Source organism: Euprymna scolopes, chromosome 3 (genome assembly GCF_053919585.1).
Source record: "Euprymna scolopes isolate OS-2025 chromosome 3, ASM5391958v1, whole genome shotgun sequence".
Taxonomy (NCBI): Eukaryota; Metazoa; Mollusca; class Cephalopoda; order Sepiida; family Sepiolidae; genus Euprymna; species Euprymna scolopes.
In genome coordinates this window covers 20,440,232-20,463,385 of record NC_136484.1, presented here as the reverse complement: position 1 = coordinate 20,463,385, position 23,154 = coordinate 20,440,232, and the positions used below count along the sequence as shown (strand labels likewise).

General features: G+C 34.0%; 1 protein-coding gene across 1 annotated transcript in view; it reads left to right on the top strand.

Annotated features, from left to right (window-relative positions):
* LOC145253575 (WD repeat-containing protein 19-like) overlaps positions 1 to 12,496 on the top strand; it is a 144,236-nt gene extending 131,740 nt beyond the window's left edge. Inside the window, exons 31-36 of the mRNA XM_080112947.1 lie at positions 1,367 to 1,491; positions 3,060 to 3,141; positions 5,124 to 5,274; positions 7,442 to 7,565; positions 9,245 to 9,321; positions 10,345 to 12,496. Of these exons, the coding sequence (XP_079969073.1) occupies positions 1,367 to 1,491; positions 3,060 to 3,141; positions 5,124 to 5,274; positions 7,442 to 7,565; positions 9,245 to 9,321; positions 10,345 to 10,459 (674 nt within the window). The 3' untranslated portion in view covers positions 10,460 to 12,496. The remainder of the gene's footprint in view (positions 1 to 1,366; positions 1,492 to 3,059; positions 3,142 to 5,123; positions 5,275 to 7,441; positions 7,566 to 9,244; positions 9,322 to 10,344) is intronic.
* Positions 12,497 to 23,154: the final 10,658 nt, after the last annotated feature.

The following is a 23,154-nucleotide window of genomic DNA, read 5'->3' as shown; positions in this document are numbered from 1 at the left end:
ACATCAAGCACAGTAATATTTTAGTGAAGAAAATATGAAATTGATGTTCAGTGATTAGTTTGGATGAATGAGAAAATGTAATTGTTTGATGCATAAAAAATAACTCATTTGCTGTATTTGATATTAAGCAGCAAAATATAGTGATTTGAATATTAAGGAAAACATCAAATCAGATTATGTAAAAAAAAAAAGATGAAATTAGAAAATATATATTTTCTGTTTATGAGTTTTGCCAATCAAAATTTTGTGGCAGAAATTGGGTGATTACCATGCAATTTTATTTTGGTAAAATTCTTAAATTATTTCAATGTTTATTATAATTTCTTATTAGTGACTTGTTATCATCAAAATCCGCCCCAAAGAGCGTCCTTTCTTTTATTAGGTATCAAAATAGGTATCCAGATTTCTACTTCTATACAAATGTGGTATTTCAGATCTGTAGATAAAAAATTTGTTGTATATATAGGTTGAGAATTGTTCTCTCTCATTCTCTCTCTCACACACACATTCTCACTTTTATAGATATAATAGATAAATTATGCTAGATATATTTCCATATGTCTGAAGAATCTATATACAAATTTTCAAATCTGTAGATAAAAAATTTGTTGAGTATATAGGTTGAGAATTGTTCTCTCTCTCTCACACACACACACACACACACACATTTTCACTTTTATAGATATAATAGATAGATTATGCTAGATATATTTCTATATGTCTGAATACGCTACATACAAATTTTCAAATCTGTAGATATAAAATTTGTTGAGTATATAGGTTGAGAATTGTTCTCTCTCTCTCTCTCTCTCCTCTCACACATTCTCACTTTTATAGATATAATAGATAGATTATGCTAGATATATTTCCATATGTCTGAATACACTATATAAAAATTTTCTAATCTGTAGATAAAAAATTTGTTGAATATAAAGGTTGAGAATTGTTCTTACTCTCTCTCTCTCACACACACAGACACATTCTCACTTTTATAGACATAATAGATAGATTATGCTAGATATATTTCCATATGTCTGAATACCCTATGTACAAATTTTAAAATCTGTAGATGAAAAATTTGTTGAATATATAGGTTGAGAATTGTTCTCTCGCTCTGTCTCCCTCTCTCTCTCTCTCTCTCTCTTGCTACCTCACACACACACACGCAAACATTCTCACTTTTATTATAGATATAAGAGATAGATTATGCTAAATACATACATACATTTAAACAGACAGGTGAGATTTATATATATAGAAGATGAAGAAAAAAAAACTGCAAAGACCTTCAGAACATGTTCAAAACCATCGTTTTTCAGACGTTTATAGTTTTCATCAATGCTTATTGTGTTTTATCTTCTTTCAGGAAACTATCGCCATGCCCATGATGTTCTGTTTGGAATGTACCAGGAACTGAAGGAGCACAAGATCAAGATCCCGACCGAGATGTCTACGAATCTGATGATTCTGCACAGTTACATTTTAGTCAAGGTAACCAAAAAATGTTAGCTGTCCAAAAATAATTTTGCTGATTTTCATAAGTGGAAAAAAAAAAACACATTTTTATTTTAAAATACACCATCATGAGAGAATTAAATAGGCATCCTTATTATCATTAACAACAAGATTGCTTTAAGAGGGTCCTGATCAACCTAGGTCAGAAGATATTGATTATTTTTCATTGCTGATGAACTGGACAATCATTCAGCTAATAGTGAAAACTGGAATACCAAGGTTTGTGGTGATTTGATGCTGATTAATCCCACCTTCAGATTGACCTATCATATGAGACTTCTAATGCTTCTTTGGTCCATGTTATACATTAAAGATTATGATACATGTGCAAATACTTGAAACCTATTTAAACTTGTATAAAATACTGATATTTAAAACTTTAACTTTTGTTTTGTATGGCTCTGGGTGCTGGCCATCAAAGAAGAAAAGGGAAAATTTAAACATTAATTATTTTTATGAGGTATCTATTTATTTCTGTGCACATTTATTAACGTATTCTTCATCCTCATATTTCATTAATTTCTCTCAACAGTTTAATAAAGACTTTAAAAAATAATCTTTAGTTTTACTTTAAAAAAGTTTAAACACTTGTGTTTTCAAGTTAGTTTGAAGATTTTGTCTTTCAAATAACTAAACTAAGATACAAATGATGCTCTGTTGGTGAGAGATTTACTGATTATGGTGGATCAGACATAATCTCAATTTAGTTCCAGTATTTTGTCTAGGGTCATTTTTGATACGGGTGATCGCAGATCATGAAAGAATAAAACTTTCTTCCTTTTACCAAGTGTTGTTTTTTTTTTTAAAGTTTTTCCTGAATGCTGTAGCCTGTGGGGAAGCAGTTTCATGGTAATGTTTTCCATGTATAGGAAGATTTTACTTTCAAGACAGGCTAAAATGGAGAAATGAATAGAAACACCACAATAGTCATTAATAAACAAAACTGATCTTCATTATAAATAAGACTATAATCTGTTTGTCCTGTGACTTTTTAAGATCGGAAATTAAGAGAGAGACGCAATAATTAGTCGTGTACATGATAATCCTCTGATGTTGTAAAATAAAGCAAACAAACATAAACCAAAATCCCTTGTTTTATATGAACATTGAACCAGATTTTAGCCAGAGGAGAACTTTTGAGAACTACATATCATCTACACAGATAAACAGCTAACCATTGAATCACACACCAGTGGATGCTGTAAATCTACTCCTGAAGATGTATAAAAACCTCACAGAGACTAAATCTATAAAGCTCTTCACACTCTTAGACAAATAGGCACTATATTTTCTCATTTAAAAAATTTAAGTAATTAAATGAGTCCAATCTCAATTGATAAAGGGAGATGTTGTGGCAGTTATGTCCCTTGTATAACTCTAGAAGAGTTATTGCCCTTAGTTCGTTGATTGATTACCTGTAATGGCGGTTCAAAAATAAAGCATGTGGTTATTCAGCTCTCACCTTTATCTGTTCATTATCGCAACCATCCTATCTGATGACCCCTCACAACATAACAGACATAAAATTCATTTTCTGCTTTCAGACTCATGTTAAAATTAAAGAATATACTTTGGCTGCTCGGTTACTGATCCGTGTGGCCAATGACATCAGCAAGTTCCCATTACGTGAGTTGATCATCTGAGATTCTTTTTTCTCATATTTTATTTCCAGTTAGAAAATTACAGATACAAAAAGTAGATCATAGATTGATTCTGCTGAGTTGTTTATCTTTTTTGGTTGTTTGTGATGAGTACAGCTCCCCCCCCCCCAATAATATGCCATCCATGAAATTGGTTGTAAAATCCTTTCTGCAATTCAATCATATTTGGTACAAATAAATTTTAGTCTATGCCTGCCTTGTCCTTCAAGTTTCCCTCATGAATGTCCAATAGTCTTTGTTCTATTGCTGTTTGATGATATGCAAAAATATTTTGGTGATTGTCTCATTAGTAGAGGATATGATCTTGTAGAGGACTAGTGGTGTAGAAAGAAAAGGAAATGTGTGTTCATCTCACTATCGTTTGTTCGCGCGTGGGAAGAGAAGTGAGTAATATAGTAGAAATGAGAATGATAGTCCAACGTGTAGACAAAGACAAACGATAGAGGGTTGACATCAGTTAGCAGTCAGCTACGCAAAGGTATTCTCAGGGACAAGTTGTATATATATAGAGAGAGAAAGAGTGAGAATGTCAATCCAGGTTATGGAGATAGAAAGCGTATAAAGTGTACGTATTGTTTGTTAGCTTTTTGTCCCACATAGCAAGTGGTGTGAGGTACGCGCGTGAGCGCGCCTGTTGAAAATGCACACTGTCGGTCCGTAGACCAACCAGCTAGGAAGCTGGTCTGAAAAGGCTGGAAACAGCTTGTCTCTTGCTTTTATACTTGTTTCCGGTGGTCTTTTGCGCATGTGTGGATTTCCTTTGAAAGGGGAAAGGGGAAGTGACGTTGTCCATGTGTGTGTACATGTGCGTACGTTAGCGTGTGTGTATACACGTGAATGTGAGTGTATGTACGTGAACGTGAATATATGTACGTGTGTGGACGTGGGTGCGTATGTTTGTGTGCGCGTATGTATATGACAAGTAATATAGCTTGAAATGTGAACGCGTGTTTCTGTGTGAGACTAGAGAAGGCTCGCGCCATCTTGAATGAGCTTCATACTCATTAGCCCCCAGAATTTAATTTGTTGGATTACCCCAAAGATGTCTATTAACGCAATCCCCAGATTATTCTTGAACTGACGAATGCTATCACCACAAAAGTCAGGACGGCACTTCTTCGTTATAATAGCAAAATTTGAAAATTCAGAATATTGAATGTCAAGTAAAATCAATGGTATCTACTTAATTATTATGTCGCAGTAATTAACATATCCAAAAATTACAAAAAACGATATGGTAGAAAATTAATTATTAATAAAAACTGTTTTTGAAAACAATTAGTGAAAATTTAGTTTTGCTAAATTGACCTAAGATTTTCAAAATTTTCAGAAAATAATTACCTCCCTTGTTATGATTCAAACTCTCCGTTTTTTTTTTGTTTTTTTTGTTTTTTTTAAGAAAAACTCAAGTTTCGCTAATTGTTTTCGACAACTATTTTCATTAATAATTAATTTTTTACCTTATCATCTTTCAAAAGTTTTGGATATGTTCATTATTGTGACATGACAAGTGAACACCATTGGTTTTACTTGAAATTCAAAATTTCAATTTTTGAACTTCGCTCTTATAACAAAGAAGCACCAAAAAAAAGAAAACAAGAGTCTTGCAAGAACATTCACTGAGACATGATCCAATATGGCAGCCAAAAGTGTAGTATTGTGCGAATAAAGTTGTTCAAGAGAAAATACATGGATTTCTCCTATTATTTAACTGTTGTTTTTTTTTTTTGTTTTTTTCATAATATCAAATTGAAGTGATTATTTCCTCTATTCTGCATTGAAGCGCTGCTGTTAAACAACAGAATGAAAAGATAAATCTAAATCGCATAGAAAAATTAAAGAAGCAGAAAAACAAAAGAAAAAGTATATTTCTATTTTCAATCCATCAATTAACAATCTGGATTTCTTTCTTGTACCTTCACTCTGTAAATTGTTGCATCTTTGCAGATATTGTTCCCATCTTGACGTCAACTGTGATCCAGTGCCACCAAGCAGGGTTACGTAACTCATCCTTTAGTTATGCGGCCATGTTATTGAGAGATGAATATCAGGGCGAGATTGATCCAAAATATAAGAAAAAAATTGAAGGAATTGTGCGGTAAGTCTCTGGTTGGGAGTTACAATTAATTAAAAATAAGTATAAAAATAAATATTTGTATATGCAATCTCTTCATAACCTACATACAAGTTATACTCCAGAAATGTTTTTGTGTCTTGAGTTGTTCATAAGTCATTATTTATTATGGAAAAATAATAAAATACAGGAACTCTACATAAATCGATCACATTTTAGGATGACATAATAAACCTTTATAAATTCTTTGATATGTTTGTTTTTTACGTTGTGCAATGTATATAAATTAATAATAAATACAGTAATTATATGCTAATACACAAAAGTTGCTACATATCCTGGAAGAGTCAGCTGTCATGATTGAATTGTATACAAATGCAACTAAAACAGAATATATGTCTTTCCACCAAACCAGCCCCATTGAAACACTAAACAGAACACCACTCAAGCAAGTAAATAACTTCAAATATCTTGATAGCCACATCACATCCACTGAAAGAAATGTCCACATCAGAATATCCAAAGCTTTGAATGCACTTAACCGGTTAAAAGTTATATGGAAATCTGCCCTCTCAGAACAGATCAAGAAAAATGTTTTTAGAGCCATACTGTAGACAGTGCTGCTTTATGGTTCACCAATATGGGCTCTCAGTAAAAAAACTTGAAAGTAAGTTAGATGGAACTTACACTTGAATGCTCCGGGCAGTATTAAACTTAAACTGGAAAACACACCTAACCATTAACCATTTGTATAGCCGCTTACACAGAATCTCTTCGGTAATAAGAGAAAGAAGAACACGATATGCAAGACATTGCTACAGAAGATGATGTGATACTGTGGTATCCTAAACATGGACCCGCTAAAATTATTGACAGAAGACACTGGCTTACAACTAGAAGATCTTTCTAAGGCCATGGAAGATAGAGACCTGTGGAGGGAGAGTCATTTTGGTCCAGGCAATCTGCTCAATATTATATAAATTGTATGAATAAAATCTTCTTACCTTTGTAAGTTTGCAGTGGTAGACATAGGTATTGGATGGGAGGAGAATAAGAGGATAAAAATTTCAAAAATAAAATTTTCCTTAACAAGAACAATGATGTAACTGATAAAATCTCTATATATATATAAAAGCGAAAATGTATGTATGTTCGCTTTTTGTGTATGTCCGAGAAAGGCATTTTTCCGAGAAGCGATCAGTCGACTCACTTCTTATTAAAACTTTTTATATCACGTCTAAATGATAATATCTACGAGTTAACAACGGGGGTCGCCTGTCTATTTTATTTGCCCGACTTTCAAAAGATAAATATTCCACATATTCGGATCGCCGCATGTTGCTTTCACTTTTCAGTATAAAAAAAGCAAAACTGGATTCGAACCGGATGTAAACATCACCGTCAACTATGCCGCAGTAAAACGATTTGACCTCATTAAAAACTGGGGAATAGTGTGATGTCTGACATTAACTTTTTAATCGCTCTTACATTGACTGTCGCTGTAGCGCAAGTGTTCAGGCTCAGCCTATGAGCCTCAAGGCGCCAGGTTCGAGCCGACCTGTCACCAAACCCCCTACCTTATTTTTTTCCCCCATTTTTAAAATCGCTGTATTTTTATCATTTTTTTTTAATATTTAAACAGGGTTAAGTTTCCTTTTTGTTCTTCTTTACCCCCCCCACCAAAAAAAAAAAACGCACACACCTACAAGCACCCGGGCAACGCCGGGTACTCCCCACTCATACTAAATAAAATTCAGTTCTCAGTGGAAATCGAAGGTTCAGTTCTCAGTGCAAGTGATACTAAGAATATAATTGCAATTTACTTCTGATTTATATGACTTCTATCAGGTCATAGCTGATTGAATGTGGATACTTTGAGAAGAAAAAATGCTTGGACCATACATCTATAGCTTCGATGTATATAGAAAAAAGATAATACAAAAAATTGAAAAATAAACAAAGGTATTACAAAACAGAAGCTTATGTCTTTAACAATGTCTGTTTAAATGTGTGTATGTGTGTGTGGAAGTATGATTTTTTTTTCAATTATATTTCACCTTTTATTTATGAATCTCGATGTAATTGCAAAGCATAAAACAAATAAATTGTAAAATGGTCAACATCTTGAAATTTGGAATATATATTTTTGTCATTTATTTGTCATATATGTATAATTTTGATTTGATTATAGGAAACGTGATAAGGCGGAAGAGGAGGAAAAATTAACTCCATGTCCTTTTTGTGACTCGGCTGTCCCAGACACATGGTTGGTTTGTGCAGATTGCAAAACAAATATCCCTTATTGTATTGCAACGGTAAGCCATGTTTCTGTCAAATCATAGATGTGTTTTCAGATCCTCATAATGCTAATAATTTGAAATACATGAACCGGATACAGATACGTCATTATGAAGAAGCACTCATCAGAGGTATATCCATCTTAGCAGAACATTTCTAGTGCCCCAGCCAAGTAATAAGCATTTCAGAATCTTCAATTTTTGTTTTTCTTTAATCGTTTTTTTTCTCATGATATCCTTAATATCATTATATCGATGCCAAAATATCTAGGCGATATCAAGCACAATGTGCCATGCAACACATGAAAGACATTTTTCAGAAGATTGTCTATATTAAAAAAATAATGTGTTACATTGTGGCAGTTTGAGTGTGTATATACATTGAATAGACATACTGCGTATGTATGTGACGAAAGGTTCATCTGAATATGTGTACGTGTCACTAAATGTTTATGGTGGTTCTTCACTTTATGAACCCTAGCCTATCGTGTTGCAGTCTAAGTGTGTGTTCTTAACATTTTCTTAGTGTGTAATTAACTCTTTCATTTAACACTTTAATCCTGACATGATCGTTAGTGGTGTCTCTTTTAGTGTGTGTGTGTTTTGACATATAACACGAATACATAAACGTGGCATACCTGGTTCTGCTGCTCAGCTTTTTGGGGAGGGTTCTTCGACCATCTTGAGGCAGTTGATTTTCTTGACAAAGAAGATGCATGCAAAATACTCAAGACGATGGGTTGTTTATTCACTCCCAGGCATGACATACAGCAGAGGAATGATCAACGATCTTTACTTGGGTGGTTAGTTTTTACACGTCCCACGTCTGAGACGCTTCCCCCACCTTAGAGAGGAGACCCCTTTCAGACCATCTTCTTCTGTTGATGTCCCCAATTCAACTCCAACTCCATTTTCAGCTAACTAAAACACATGATCACATACGCATACTTCTGATTCCGCTATCAGACACTCTTCCGGTGCAATTGATCAGTCACCGAGTGACTTTAACATGTTTTAACAATATATCAAAACATAGCTCACACCTCCCTGTTCACCACGTCAGTCAGATAGATAAATGGATAGATAGATAACTAGATCGATGGATATATCGATAATACTCATAGATATATAGATAGATCGACAGACAGATAAATTACAAATAATTTATTGTGTTCCATCTACTACATAACAAAAGGTTTCAGTGATTGTCCAATTTCACCTTAATTGCAGAAAAACTTTATGATGCTGGGTTAAAAAGGCTGTACACCAATATTTATGCAAATTCATCCAGTATTTTTGTTTTTAAAATATCAAATCAAATCATCCCCCATGCAAATTTAGAAAACCATTCTTAACATCTTTGTTGATTCTTTCTTTGCTTGGATGAAAGAGTTATGTCCCTTGATCCTATTAAGGCTGAAAATGGTTGATGGCAGATTTCGCAAATAAATTTTTTTTTTTTTTTTCTTCTTAAACAAAATATTGAATGAATTTACATAATTTTTTGGTGTGCTATCTTTTTTTAATCAAACAAGTAAATACATAATAAACTTTGTTTATTTACTTTTTATGAACAATATTAAAATATTGGTGTCATTAATGTTTTGTTGTTGAATGTAATTTAAAAATGTGTCTATAGATGTTTACTTTGTTGTTGTATCTGATGATTTTTTTTCTTTATTAATTTATTTTTTTAGGGTTGTCACATCAGAAAGACGGATTTGACTGAATGTCCAAAGTGCCACTTCCCTGCTATCAAATCCGAATTTGTGAAGTGAGTTTTGATTTTATCTCATGAATTCTTTCTAATAATGATTAACTGTTTGCAAACAAAACACACAAATTATTGTAGCAACCTAAATTAAACGTGAAACTTTTGGTTCTTGTCTAGAATTTCCCTATATTAAAAAGCAAAAATGAAGTAAAATCTGTAAGAAAAATTGACCCATGACGAAACGAAAATATCATATTGCAAATATCACGTAAATTGACGTAATAATTTTATTTTTTTAATAAGAAAATAAAATTTTATTTTTAAATTAGAAAATCAAATTTTATTTTTAAATAAGAAAATAAAATTTTATTTTTAAATAAGAAAATCAAATTTTATTTTAACATAAGAAAATCAAATTTTATTTTAACATAAGAAAATCAAATTTTATTTTAACATAAGAAAATCAAATTTTATTTTTGAATTAGAAAATCAAATTTTATTTTTGAATTAGAAAATCAAATTTTATTTTTGAATAAAAAATCAAATTTTATTTTTGAATAAAAAATCAAATTTAATTTTTAAATAAGAAAATAAAATTCATTTTTGGGATTAAAAAACCAAATTTTATTTTAAATAAGAAAATGAAATTTAATTTTTAATTAAGAAAATAAAATTTTATGAATAATTTTGAAAACCATCTCAAGAGAGAAAAGTGGATAACTCAACAATAATTCAAAGTTGCAAGATTTATGTTGCAATGCCTACAAATTTCCATTAATCACTTAAAAATTATTTTCTTTATAACAATAAAACTACTTGATTAATTTTTATGATTTTCGGAATATCTTATTTTTACTTTGTCATGGGTACATACATCATACTGATTTTTCTTTATTTTTATTTTTTTTAATATACGGAAAATTCTGGATAAGAATTAAAAATATTAAAATTGAAGCATGGTTGACTGACAGATCAAGTCTTTTATAAATATGTATGGACACATTTAAGAAATCGATTTTAAAAAAGAGATTAAAAAAATGAAGAAATAAATTCGATTTGATTATTTATTTTTTTTAATTCCAGACTCTTGGAAGCAGAAGAGAAATGTCCCATGTGTTCAGAGATCGTTTCACCAGACAGTCTTGTAACAATCCATGATCCAAAGATCTTCTTATACACAGAAAAATCAGTCGACTAATTCCTGATAAGACATGCATACACACCAGTTTGATCTGCTGCGGTCATGGTTTTTGATCCCAACCTTAACCATTTCTGCTTGTTTCAGTCTTTTCATCCAAGTTAGTTTAAGACAATTCAACATTTAACATTTTATTTAATTCATATCATTTGGATTCTTTGGACTACAGTTCATATCTTGTGTATCATTTTCCCAATGTTTCAGTCGATGTAACCTTCGACCTTCTTTGGATGTATCTTGTCGAACTTGGAAACGTTTCTGTCAAACTCGGAAATTTGGATGGAACCTCGAACGAAACCTTTTATTTACTTCATAGGAGAAGCATGCTCTTGTTCTGTCAGCCATGACTGGATAGAGGTTCAAAGTAATTCGCAACTGTATTTTTTAATTGACCACATTGAGAATTGAACTTCAGGAAAAAATCACTTATGCAACTGATTTTTTCCAAATATTCTAACTACTGCGCCATGAGGATTAAATCGACCAAAACGTTGTGTAAATCACACTCAAGATGAGAACAGTAGTCTGAAGAATCCAAATAATACGAATAACCAATCCTCATCTCAAAAATTCAGAAACATTTTATTTAATTTTTTTTTTCGTACATGCACTGCACATCACAATTTATCAGACTCATCTTTGCAAAAGTAAATCCGTCCAACTTTTTTTTTAATTGATGAGTTATTACATATCAAGGCTAAAACCACTCAAGGATAAAACAAAAGATAGATTGATTATTGAATGGTGATGAATACAATGTGCGGACTGAAAACTTCTGCGTAGTACCTACTCAAAATCCAAGCTGACCCAGAATACAGCACATTTTCCCTTTTTGACAAAATTCATCACTCATAGAATATGAAGACTAAAGGACAATGTAGGGGGAAGCATGAGTTATGAGGCTGACAAAAGTAAACCAATGGTTCACTTTTTATTCTTCATCTATCATTATCCCCCCCCCTTTCTTTTCCAGGAAATGCAATTTTTTATTGTAAACTCAGAAATCCCAACCAATTTTTTGGACTATGTCCAGAAGATGGAAGACAGATAAATTTTGATGGACATCCCTCTGCAAAAATGTAAATTGGGAGAAAAATTGATCACCTACAGCCCCAAATTAACACTGTACGTAAATGGATATTACCTATGTCACTTGGGAAAACACTGGTTAACTTTAATGAAGAAATGTAATGCGACATGGTTGATTGACAAATGTGAACAATTTTTCACAGAAAGTTCATAAAAATAAAAATAAGTTCAAAAACTAAAAAGAGAGTACCAAAATAGAGTGTCCAATCATCAGCATCATTGAAACAAGCAACATTTATAATCAGTTATGATGCTGACAAATAGTACAGTGGTGATGGAGTGCAGACCAGTTAGAATCTTGCTGATTTTCACTGCACCAATTACACTATAGGTGTTGACAACCTTCACACAGTTGCCCCTGTGAATATTTGATCCAGAAAAAGAAATTTGAGAACCCAATGCCAATAAAAGATTTGACGTGTTGATCCATGTGAATTATGTTGGCTCGTTTGGAATTTTCTACAACAGGGCTGCTGAGAGTCACATGAGAGTTTGACTCTTGGGAAAGGAAACATCCTATAATCATACAAAACTGTGATGCCAACAGCTATAGCTTATGTTACTAATGCAAATACAAAGATTCTCTAATTAAAATCTCATAAGAATCCGTCCAAAATGGTTATTTTAAAAAAAAATTCTAAAATTCCTTAACAAAATTAATGTGAAGTATTTTATTTTTTCAAAACTAAGTCAGACATACACATCTCTAAATTCAGATACATGAATACTAATGATTTGGTCTGTTTGATTAGTATGAAATGACCACTTAGGTCATTATTTGTTTATTATTCTAAAAATGTTTATATATATACAAAAGCTATGCTTTGTTTACCCATAATTTATAAATTCAGGATGAAGAATAAACACCAATCATCACAATTGTTTTGTTCTTATTATTTAAATAAACATATTTACATTCACTACTACAAGGTGGATTGAACCAAATTATATTTCGTTTCTGGTATTTTTATTGTTATTATATGTTAATTTATTCTATTCACTGTTTCTCAGGGCTGCTTCATATTCTTTCTTGTTTTAAATATATTGGTAAATGAGAAACTCTATGTATGGTGACTGCTGGTTTTAAATTCAGAAATTGACAGATAATGTGTATCAGAAAACACTTTTCATCTGCTTACGGTTTGGCAGAATTCTATTTATAAAAAACTATTAGATTAATTAAAAAATAAAATAAAGTATTTAAAAATTATTTTATGGATATAAACTATTTAAAAATATTTTCAAACCAAAAGAAACACATTTCAATTATAACAAAAGTTTGATTTGATTGTTTATAATAAAAAAAAACCTATCCAAATATAAAAAGTTTTATTTGATTATTTGTAATAAAAATATTTTTAATTATAAAAAGCAATTTGATTTTCAATATGTGTCAATAACTTAAAAAAACACATTCTTAATTACTCCAAAAAATCCTACCTCAAATATAATGGTAACAATTTCCAGATAAACACAACCTATCAAATTCTGAATTCAAACCCAGAAGCTGCCATCAAGTAGATTGTTTCGTTACTGGAGTTTAACTCTTTTTCTTTCATTATGAGATTTCTTTTGTTTTTCTTTTCTTTTTTTTTTTCACATTGCGCCTTTTTCTGTTTGTTTGTTTCTTTCTTTGTTTGTCTCTATTTCTTTTTCACTTTGTCTTTTTTTCCGTTTGTTTTTGTTTGTGGGACCCAGGTTTCATCATATTTTTTTTTTGGAACATGCCGCCACGAACCATGGACAAGCAACCAAAACGATTATGTTACATATGTGTGGTGAATAAGGGAGAGATGATGATATATTCTTGCATATATATATTCTTGTGTCTGTGGTGTTAATATAATTGTTACATGGCCGTGGCCATCTGTCTCTGTGTGTGCTATTCTTTTGTGTTGTGTAATAAGATTTACAAGACATGTCCCTTTTCTCGTTCTTGGTCGGTGCCACCTTGTGACGATTCATGCCTGCTCTTCAAAAGCACGACTTGGATTTATTATTTGGAGAAATCTTTATGTGGATTTTCTACATTCCTTAGCCAGCTTTTCATTGCTGAATCGATTCAGATCCTTTTTCTTCTTTTTCGCTTACTCATTTTGAATCAAGGTTCTCTCATTAACTCTAGACTGTAAAACTCTAGAACACAAACTGACATCTAGCCAACGCACGTGCATCCCCTATTTAAGATATGTAATCCTGTTAATTGGTTTGCACTCAAAAAATACTCACTGACCTGTCTCGCAACCCTTTTCTGCATGCATTGTTAAAGGAAGTCAAGGAGTTTGATCAATATCACCAGTAACCTTTGTTTGACTCCTTTGCACTCAACTTGACACAAACAAGTTGTGTTCAACTCAGTACCGCATTTAACCATGTTATTGACACACAATACTTATCTTGAAAACAATCATTAGGAAGAGAGTTCTACAAGTCTGCAAGTCTTGGAAAGAAATTACTACAATAGGAAGTTGTATTACACATACCATAATAGTATTTATAGAAAAGACTGAGACTAGCAACATAGCATCTGCGAGAAAGAGGTTGCAGAGAAGAAGAAAGGGTTGGACCAATCAAAGTACAGATACGTTTTTGCACTTTATCAAGAATGCTCAAATGGAACAGAGATTTACCAGTTCAAAGATAGCAGTACTCCATACATGGTCTGGTAATAAACTTTTAGAGATAGAGAAGAGCCTCAGGTGTGAGAAAGTGTTTGGAGCGATAAAGAGAACCAAGTTTACGAAAAGCAGAAAGAGCAATGGATCTAAGCTGAGTTTCAACTGGATTAAACAAAAAAGCTATTTCGTACATCAATCCACAACCGAACTCAGGTTAACTTTTAGATCAGCTAAATATATCAACTTATCTCGAGGAGGTGGGCAAGAAGCAACAGTAGAATAGAGAGTGGAATTATAAACATAGATGTTAACTTTCTGAAGGATAAAAATTACTACCAGAAGAGTAGTAGAAACTCACCATGAAGTAAACGAACAACAGCAGATGTTATGCTTTGAAAGAAACAGCTTACCCTATAGGCTTGTATATAATGATGTTTATCAGCTGTTTTTACTTGTCAAGTAATCCATTTCGGATAATGTAGGTTGTCAATAGAGAAAATGCGCCTTTCTAGGGCCTTCCTCATCTTAGTTTTTTTTTTACTTGCATAGAATGGTGTTTATCGTCTTTGGAGGATATTTCATTGCATTTCTTAGTTTATTCACTTGTAAATTTGTGTATAATCATGTTTTTGGGGGGTGTATTTCGTAGCATCTTACAGATAATATCGGGTCATCAGGAGAGAATACGCACCATTTCGGGGCCTTCTTTTCTATGGCTTATTCCTGTATCAAATAATATTCTCAGAAAGATTATTCAGAAGTTTAGAGAAGAAACAGTGTTGGGCCTAAAATAGAAATTTGAGAAACATCAGTATTGATTAGAAAGAGAATAATGAGACACTGTGGTGTGATCCTTGACCTTGGTAGGTCCATGTTGGATGACGCTATTATCAAGAACCACGCTGACAATATAAATTGCTTATAAATGTTATGTTATAGCAAAGGAAGAACATAAAGTGTAATGTTATGACCCTTTAGGCTGTAATCATAGTGTAGTATCTGCGTTAACTGTGGCAAGCAGGGCAAAGGGTCAAAACATTATTATTAATTGATTCGAGTGACGGATGGTCGCTGGATCAATTATTATGATTAGAAAAATAAACAATTGAGAAAAAATGATTGAAATGTAATATAATAAATCGCAAAAGGAATGTGAAAATGGAAAATAGATGTAAACATCACTTTTGGGTTTGCATACACAAATAACATTAGTTTCGCCTGAGACACGTAATGATGTGACGTAAAGAAACACGTGATGTATGTAGATTTTGGGAGATTCTAGGCAGTTGTTAGCTGTACATCAGAAAGAACGGATAACTCAAGATGACGTGGGAAGTGGCGTCACTTCGGACAGCCAAGATGTAAAGAACGTGTAATCTCTGAAAATGTCGGCCAGATCATGAGAATAAATATTCGTAAATAATTCAGGTATGTGTTGTGTTATTTACATCTGTTAAAAAAGTATGTTGTCTACAAATGTTTCGATATGCCACGTCAATCGTTTTCTGTTAGGACTGTTGCATAAATGTTACAATATACATACTAGATGATCAACTAAACTAAATGCATTTACATGTACACAAATATACAAATAAAACGCAACTATTCAACATGTACGTTATTATGGAATATATTCATATACAATATATGACACGTTTTATAATATATATCTCCCACCTGATCATATAACATATCCACTTTTTCGTGGCTGTAGACCAATTCACATTGATGATGCAATATCAAACCTAGGTTATAAAAAAATACAACGTGGAGAGCAGGTCCTGAAAATGGAATGGAGATTTCGTGTCAAGAAAAAAGAAAAACAAAAGAGAAGAAAAACACATACAAAATATACCTGAATAAAACAAGAAAAAGGACTAAATACACACGTATACATGCACAATCTTTTATGAAGAAAGAAAAAAATACATACGCGCACACACACATATGTAAAACTTTATACATTGAAAATACTTAGGAAATAATAATATATATCTCCCACCTGACTATATAACAAAAGGATGTATATACGTGTACCATAGTTGATACATGTCAATACTTGGGACCCACATGTTGTATGCAGACACTCATAAGGAAACAAAGACCAAAAAAGAATTCGACTCACTTTATTTCTAGTTAAAATAAGATACATTTATTTACAGGTACTTCCAGAACAATGCCTCGTCTCTTGTTCAAAAGTCTTCTCCTACTCCAGTGTGCTTAACAAGACTCTGCCCTGTTGAACGCATGGTACTCTGTCTTTTTCCGGCCATGTTTAGGACACATCTTTCCCTGTCACTCGTTGGGCCATATGTGTAACACATCTAGTTACACTCTCTCTCATGTCTCAAACACATTTCGAATCCTCTATGTCTTGAATATCTGTGTGTCGTTTATATCTGCTGTGACGTCACATCACACAACCGGCTTGGTCATTTGCATATGACTACTACTGCTAAACCAGTGTCAGCAGCTCTGTTGAACAAGCATATTAAAATGGAAATAAATGAGACATTTAGGAATATTAGGGTCACCAGCAAGTGTGATGTTAACATGAACAAAGTTTTGTAAATGAAAAAGCAATGAAAACATGATTTAATCACGAAATATTTATACAATTATAAGTTTACCAGAAGATAAAAGTTACCTTGTTCTGCTTAGTGCATATATAAACTTGTTGCCCTGAAGAAAACAACACTACAGCTTTATTTTAAAACTTTTATTGAAAAAATCAATTCAGATAACTTGATTATGTATTAAAGCTGGCATCTATTCAATGTAGCCACATTCAGCCTCAATCACTGCCTCGATATGGGTTCAGAAGTAAGAGTATGCCTTTTCCACAAAGTACCAGTGGAAGCTCTGCGAATACTCGGCAGATGGCGGCAATCAGGCTGGTTTTGGTGTTGTGGGAGGTCATGTTGGTGATGTTCTCAACATATTACCAAATGAAGGGTTCAGGTCAGGGGAGGAGGGGGGCCAGGGAGAGAAGGATACAAAGTCATAGATAGCACTCATTCTGAAGCCAAGCTTGGGTCTCTTTGAACTTGTGAGCTATCACCGAGTTCTGCTGCCACACCCAGGGTTTGCCAGTAACCATCTAATTGCTCCAGGGGATTACCACACTCTTTAGCGCATCTAGGTACTCTTTGGCTGACATCAAAGACTCAAAACCACACCAAAGACCATAACCGTAGCTGGAAACTTTGTTTTCATCACGCTGTTATTCATGGCAATCCATTAATGTATTTTGAAGGTGTTGGCAATGGTCCTATTGTTATAACTTGGATCGGTAGAGAGCATGAGTTGTACAGTGGCGCATCTTCAATTTCGCTCGTTGAACATTGTGTCACTTCCAAACATGATAGACGGTTCTTCTCCCTCTTGGGATTTGTACACAACTGGCCAACTTGTACCAACTGGTCTGTAACAAAAAAAAAAGCGGAGAAAGAATGAAAGAGGGTGGCTATTCAAGATAGTTGGGGGGGGGGGCATTCGTTTGAATCGCATTACACTTGGAGTTACGTACCAACTTTGATCAGAAAGAAAAGACCAAATAATGTCAGTAACCTTACCACAAATTTCATAACCCTGAAGTTTGTTTAGACCAAAATGCCACACTTTGTCGAACACTTTCAAAATACCAAATGCTTACAAACACACACACGTCGCACACACATTAACGTAACATGGTTGGAGGGTTTAGATAAAAGTAAATCCAAAATATAGTCACGTTTACAATTTTTAATAGGATTTTTCGTTATTTCCCTTTATTTTGATACTTGTACAGTTTAATGAAGACATTAAAAAATGAAAATATCGAAAAAAAGTTTAAATTGTACGTATCTGTTATGGAATAAAGTTCTCCGAAAAAAAATTTCACTAAATTTCATCGAGTAGTTTTTATTTTACAGCGAAAAAACAATTTGTTATGATACTGAGCAAAAGGTTCGATTTTTAGGAAGAAAAGCTAGAATTAAAGATGGGGAGGGAGTGGTGGCGCTTTAACTGGAGTTATCTCCCCGTGACATTTCTAAACTCCAAACAAAAATTTTTAAAAAATCCAAGACGTCTGCCTGCAACGCGCTCTCATAAAAACGTGTTTTTCCGCTGTAAAAAATTTTTTGTTTTGAGATCTTCAGTTCAAAACGGATACGTACAATATAACCTTTTGTCGATATTTTCATTTTTTTAATGTCTTGATTAAACTGTACAAGTACTTTTATTGGTAAATTTTCAGATTAGGTCCACCTTCACAATTTTCTTTTAAATGATGACTTTTCAAGTTTTCGACTATGCTGAATACGAAAATCGCATTGAAATTTTGCAGAAATAAGTAGTTATCGAGATATAAAAAGTTGTATTATGAATTTTATTCTTTGGCGGCCATCTTTTTTGTGCGCGTGCGCCATAAACAAATCTACTCATCTATGACTGCCACCTACTGGAAACACTTTTCTGAGATTGCCCCCCCCCCTTCCACTTAGCGCAAAAATCCACTTTTCTGAAACTGAGAATGCCCCCCCCCAAAAAAATAGGGTAAATATCCAGATCCGCTACAACAGAACACTGACAACTCTAATTTGTGTTTTATAGGTAATTGAGGTCGCTGACAACGAATCTGATAGTCAAACTTGGGGAAAATTTACCGTTTGCACGGTATTAACCCCTGAACCTGCAAACTTGCAGCTTCCATTTACGCTACGTGCACGCTGCAACACCACCCCCACCCCCCACCGCTTGTGCCCCAATGTAAACAGTAAAATCTTCGAAAAATGTTAAATGGTGTTCTAATTGGTAAATATCAATGCGTTACTTTTTGAAAATTTGAAAATTCTATGTTCTAGGAAAAAAAAAAAACACAGATAAATTAATCCCCCCCCTCTCCCCAACTTGGAGTGCTTTCCTTTTCTTATTTTATTTCTTTTTCAGCTAATTTTAAATTTTCCACCCAAAAAGTGCTATACTGTATTTTTGAAAATTAGAAAATCCCCCCCCCCCAAACGTAGTTTGCTTGGTGAAGCCGTCGTTTATGCTACAGCGCGCATGCGCGTAGCGTAAACGGAAACTGCAAAATGGTGGAAAGTAGTTCGTGGGTTCAGGGGTTAATACCATGCAAACGGTAAATTTGCCCCAAGTTTGACTATCAGATTCGTTGTCAGCAACCTCTATTACCTATAAAAAAAACAAATTAGAGTGGTCGGTGTTCTGTTGTAGCGGATCTGGATATTTACCAAAAATAGTGCCCGAAAACTAAAAAAAAAAAAAAAAAAAAAAAAAAAAAGTTTTTGGAAAACAAATAAATTTAATGACTTTTAAGGTTTTTTTTTTTTTCTCGTTATGAAGTTCTACTTCATTGTTTTCTGACTTACGGTCCATTTCTCTTCCGACGTGTTACGTAATTAGAACCCCTCTTATTAGACATTAAATTTATTTTTGTTCAACATTTTTTCTGTTAAGATGATACTTAAGTCTGTAATCTATGATCATCGTCGGGGGAAAAAAACTTAGGAAAAAGGTGAAAAACGCGGATTTTTAAGGGAGCTGCTAAAAACAGCCTATCCTGCCTTGACAGAGTACAAAATAGACTTCATGGCTTGGTGGGGGATGCCCTTTTCTCTTCCCTGCAACCTCTTTCCCACAGAAGAGGCGTAGCGAACCTGTCTTTGTTCTATCGTTTCCATGGCAAGTGCTCGTCTGAGCTCCATTCTCTGGTCCCCCCTCGCCAATCTTTTTCAAAAAACACCCGACTAGCTGAAACCACCGTCAATAATTTTCCCCATTCCTTATCTGTGCCTAAATCAAAACGTAGATTCCACGAACAAAGCTTCTTTCTTAGAACTGCACGCCTGTGAAACTCTGTTCCGCTTGCCTGTTTCCTTCCTGACTTCAACCTGGATGTCTTCAAGTCCAACACAAACAAATTCCTGATGAACCGCCCCCCTAAGTAATGACACCTTATCAATTCTCCAATACTATTGCTACACTACCCCATTGATTACTGTACACACAATAACCCTTATCCCCGAGTGGCCATTGGGCCTTGATAAGTGGTGAACTCCATGTAAAAAAAAAAAAAAAAGGTTCGCTAAAAAAATCACTTTTCTGAGACTGATACTGCCCCCCCCCTCCAAAGAATTGATAATTTTTTTTGTCTTTATATTTCAATAACGACTTGCGTCTGCAAAATTTCAGTGTGATTTTCGTATTCAGCATAGTTGGAAACCTATTGTTAAAAAAAAAAAATAATCCGGTTGAGGGGGGTGAGGGGTAAGTCGAGCGGAGGATCACGCCTGGTTGCAAAGGAGTCACCCTTGCGACCCTTTCCTCAGGGTCAGGTAACAGAAGACAGGTTGGTAGAGGTATATAGGTAGAAGTAGACGGTAGAAAGTAACTAAGTACCGAACTGCCAGCAGGAACGACTAGACTTGTAACACTTGCTAGCCACACCGAGGCAGAGTGGTTTGAGGCCACCTTTATAACAAAGGGAAAGCTCCTCTCACCACTCCTCCCAATCTATCAATACTCAGCAACATGGCCGCCCGCGTAGGATTAGTTAAATGCTTCCCTAGTACTCATCTCCCTCTTTTTTTTCACACACTCCCAACAAACAACAAGAAAAAAGAGAAAAAAAAGGGGGAGAGAAAAAATAGTAAATCAGGATAACAGGATACAGCTCATGCAGAATTAAGCAAGGAACCAGGCCGGCCCTTCATCTGCAGTTGAGGGGGGCTTCACAATGAACGAGGCAGTAGGCCTTCCAGGGATCGATGAAGTTCCAGAGCATTGGGGCTCTGATTCCAAACTGGGAGTGGGTTTAGGTGGCTCGAAGATTGAATCCAACTCCGCCAAAGTGTCCAGAGGTACCCAAAGGCTCTCGCTCTCGGCAAAGGTCCTCCCCTCGAGGCAGTCTAGTTGGCTCACGCATGTTCCCAATTCATCGATCAGTTACTCTATTTACCTCCTGAGTACCTTGTATGTTGGAGGCTTTATGTCGCTGCAGCACTGTTTGATCCGGAACAGGATCTTCTGAGTCAGGGACTCCTTTAACAACATGAGATCATCCTTAGAGGAGTCCATCAGGATAAAAGTAATTGGACTATTCATTTGTTGTATCGACCAATCCCCCAAATCCGATTTCTGTTGCGTGCCACACAACTAGTGGCAGAAAAGGGGAGAGGATCTCCTTTGCAAGATGTTAAAAAAAAAAATAATCCGGTTGAGGGGGGTGAGGGGTAAGTCGAGCGGAGGATCACGCCTGGTTACAAAGGAGTCACCCTTGCGACCCTTTCCTCAGGGTCAGGTAACAGAAGAGCAGGTTGGTAGAGGTATATAGGTAGAAGTAGACGGTAGAAAGTAACTAAGTACCGAACTGCCAGCAGGAACGACTAGACTTGTAACACTTGCTAGCCACACCGAGGCAGAGTGGTTTGAGGCCACCTTTATAACAAAGGGAAAGCTCCTCTCACCACTCCTCCCAATCTATCAATACTCAGCAACATGGCCGCCCGCGTAGGATTAGTTGAATGCTTCCCCAGACACGTGAGTACTCATCTCCACCTTTTTTTTTCACACTATAGAAGTCATCATTTAAAGAAAATTGTGGTAAAGAAAAGAAATGAACATTCAAATTCAACACTCACCTTTAAAATTACTTTTATTGGTTTCGGGTATGCTGAAAACGAATATCACATGTAGATGATCGTTTCTCCATTCGTTGGGCCCTGTCAGAGCGATCACGAAATTTCGTTTGGAAATTCTCTCAATGCCCTCTGAACACACGGCTCCAAAAATAAACTTTGGCGCCACTAGTACTGAAGCGCACTATAAACAAATGTATTTCTCCGTGACCAACAATCCACAAATTTCTATAAAATTATGACTTACTCTGGTTTTCGATTATGCTGAAGACGAAAATCTCATTTAAATTTTACAGAAAAAAGTAGTTTGCGGGATATAAAGACCTGTATTATAGAATTTCAGATGGTCATGCGGTTGCGCCCAAGACTATCTACGCATGCGTGCGTAAACAAGCCCGCGTAAACCAAATTCACAACCCAACGATTTTTCTGCCTGAACATTTACATCGCTTCGTACAGAATACCACTAAGACTTTCACATTTTTTTTATAAGAATTTCGTTTATTTTTCTTCACTTCAAAAAATCGCAGAACATTTTTTGCACATAATTTATCATAAAAGTTCATTTTTTGCACATAATTTATCATAAAAAAGTTCAAGAATTTTTTGCACATATTTTATAAGAAATTTTTGCGCATATTTTATTTTATAAGAATTTTTTTGCGCATATTTTATAAGAATTTTCTGCACATATTTTATCATAAGAATTTAATTTATTTTTTTTCTTTCATAAAAATAATCGCTGACAATAATGAGTTCTACCACAGAATATTGGTTAATTTCCTGATTTTTGGTGAATTTTTAAAGGGGGAGGGTAAAAATGTTTATGCATTTTGAGCATTGGCCTTCATTTTGCCCGTACTATTCGCTAGTTTAAAGGCGTTCAAACTCCTTTTCAAATTTTGAAGAGTTATGATTCAAATATTAATAACAAATATATCTGATTTGTTTACGGAAAATAAATAAATAAATAAACGTAATTCTATCTGGTAGATTTAATTTCATAATGACTTCAATTTTTTTTAAAAATTATTTTTTATTTTCAATTTTTACATTACGCTCTAACATTATTTTTTTAATTTTAAATTATCGATCAATTGTAGAAAAAATAATGTTTTTTTTTCTGTCTAATCTTAAAGTTAAAATGTCTCTCCTTTAGAAATCAACAAAAAAATTTTTTTTTTAATAGAAAATAATTTTTATTTTTTCGTTTCTTACGCATTTTTCTGTTCGGAAAAAAAGACAAACTTGTTTGTTACTTATTTGCCGGTTTATTTGACCAAGATATCTTAATACCCGGAGTCCGTGGAAAGGTTAAATGTGATGTTCGTTTTCAGCATACTCGAAA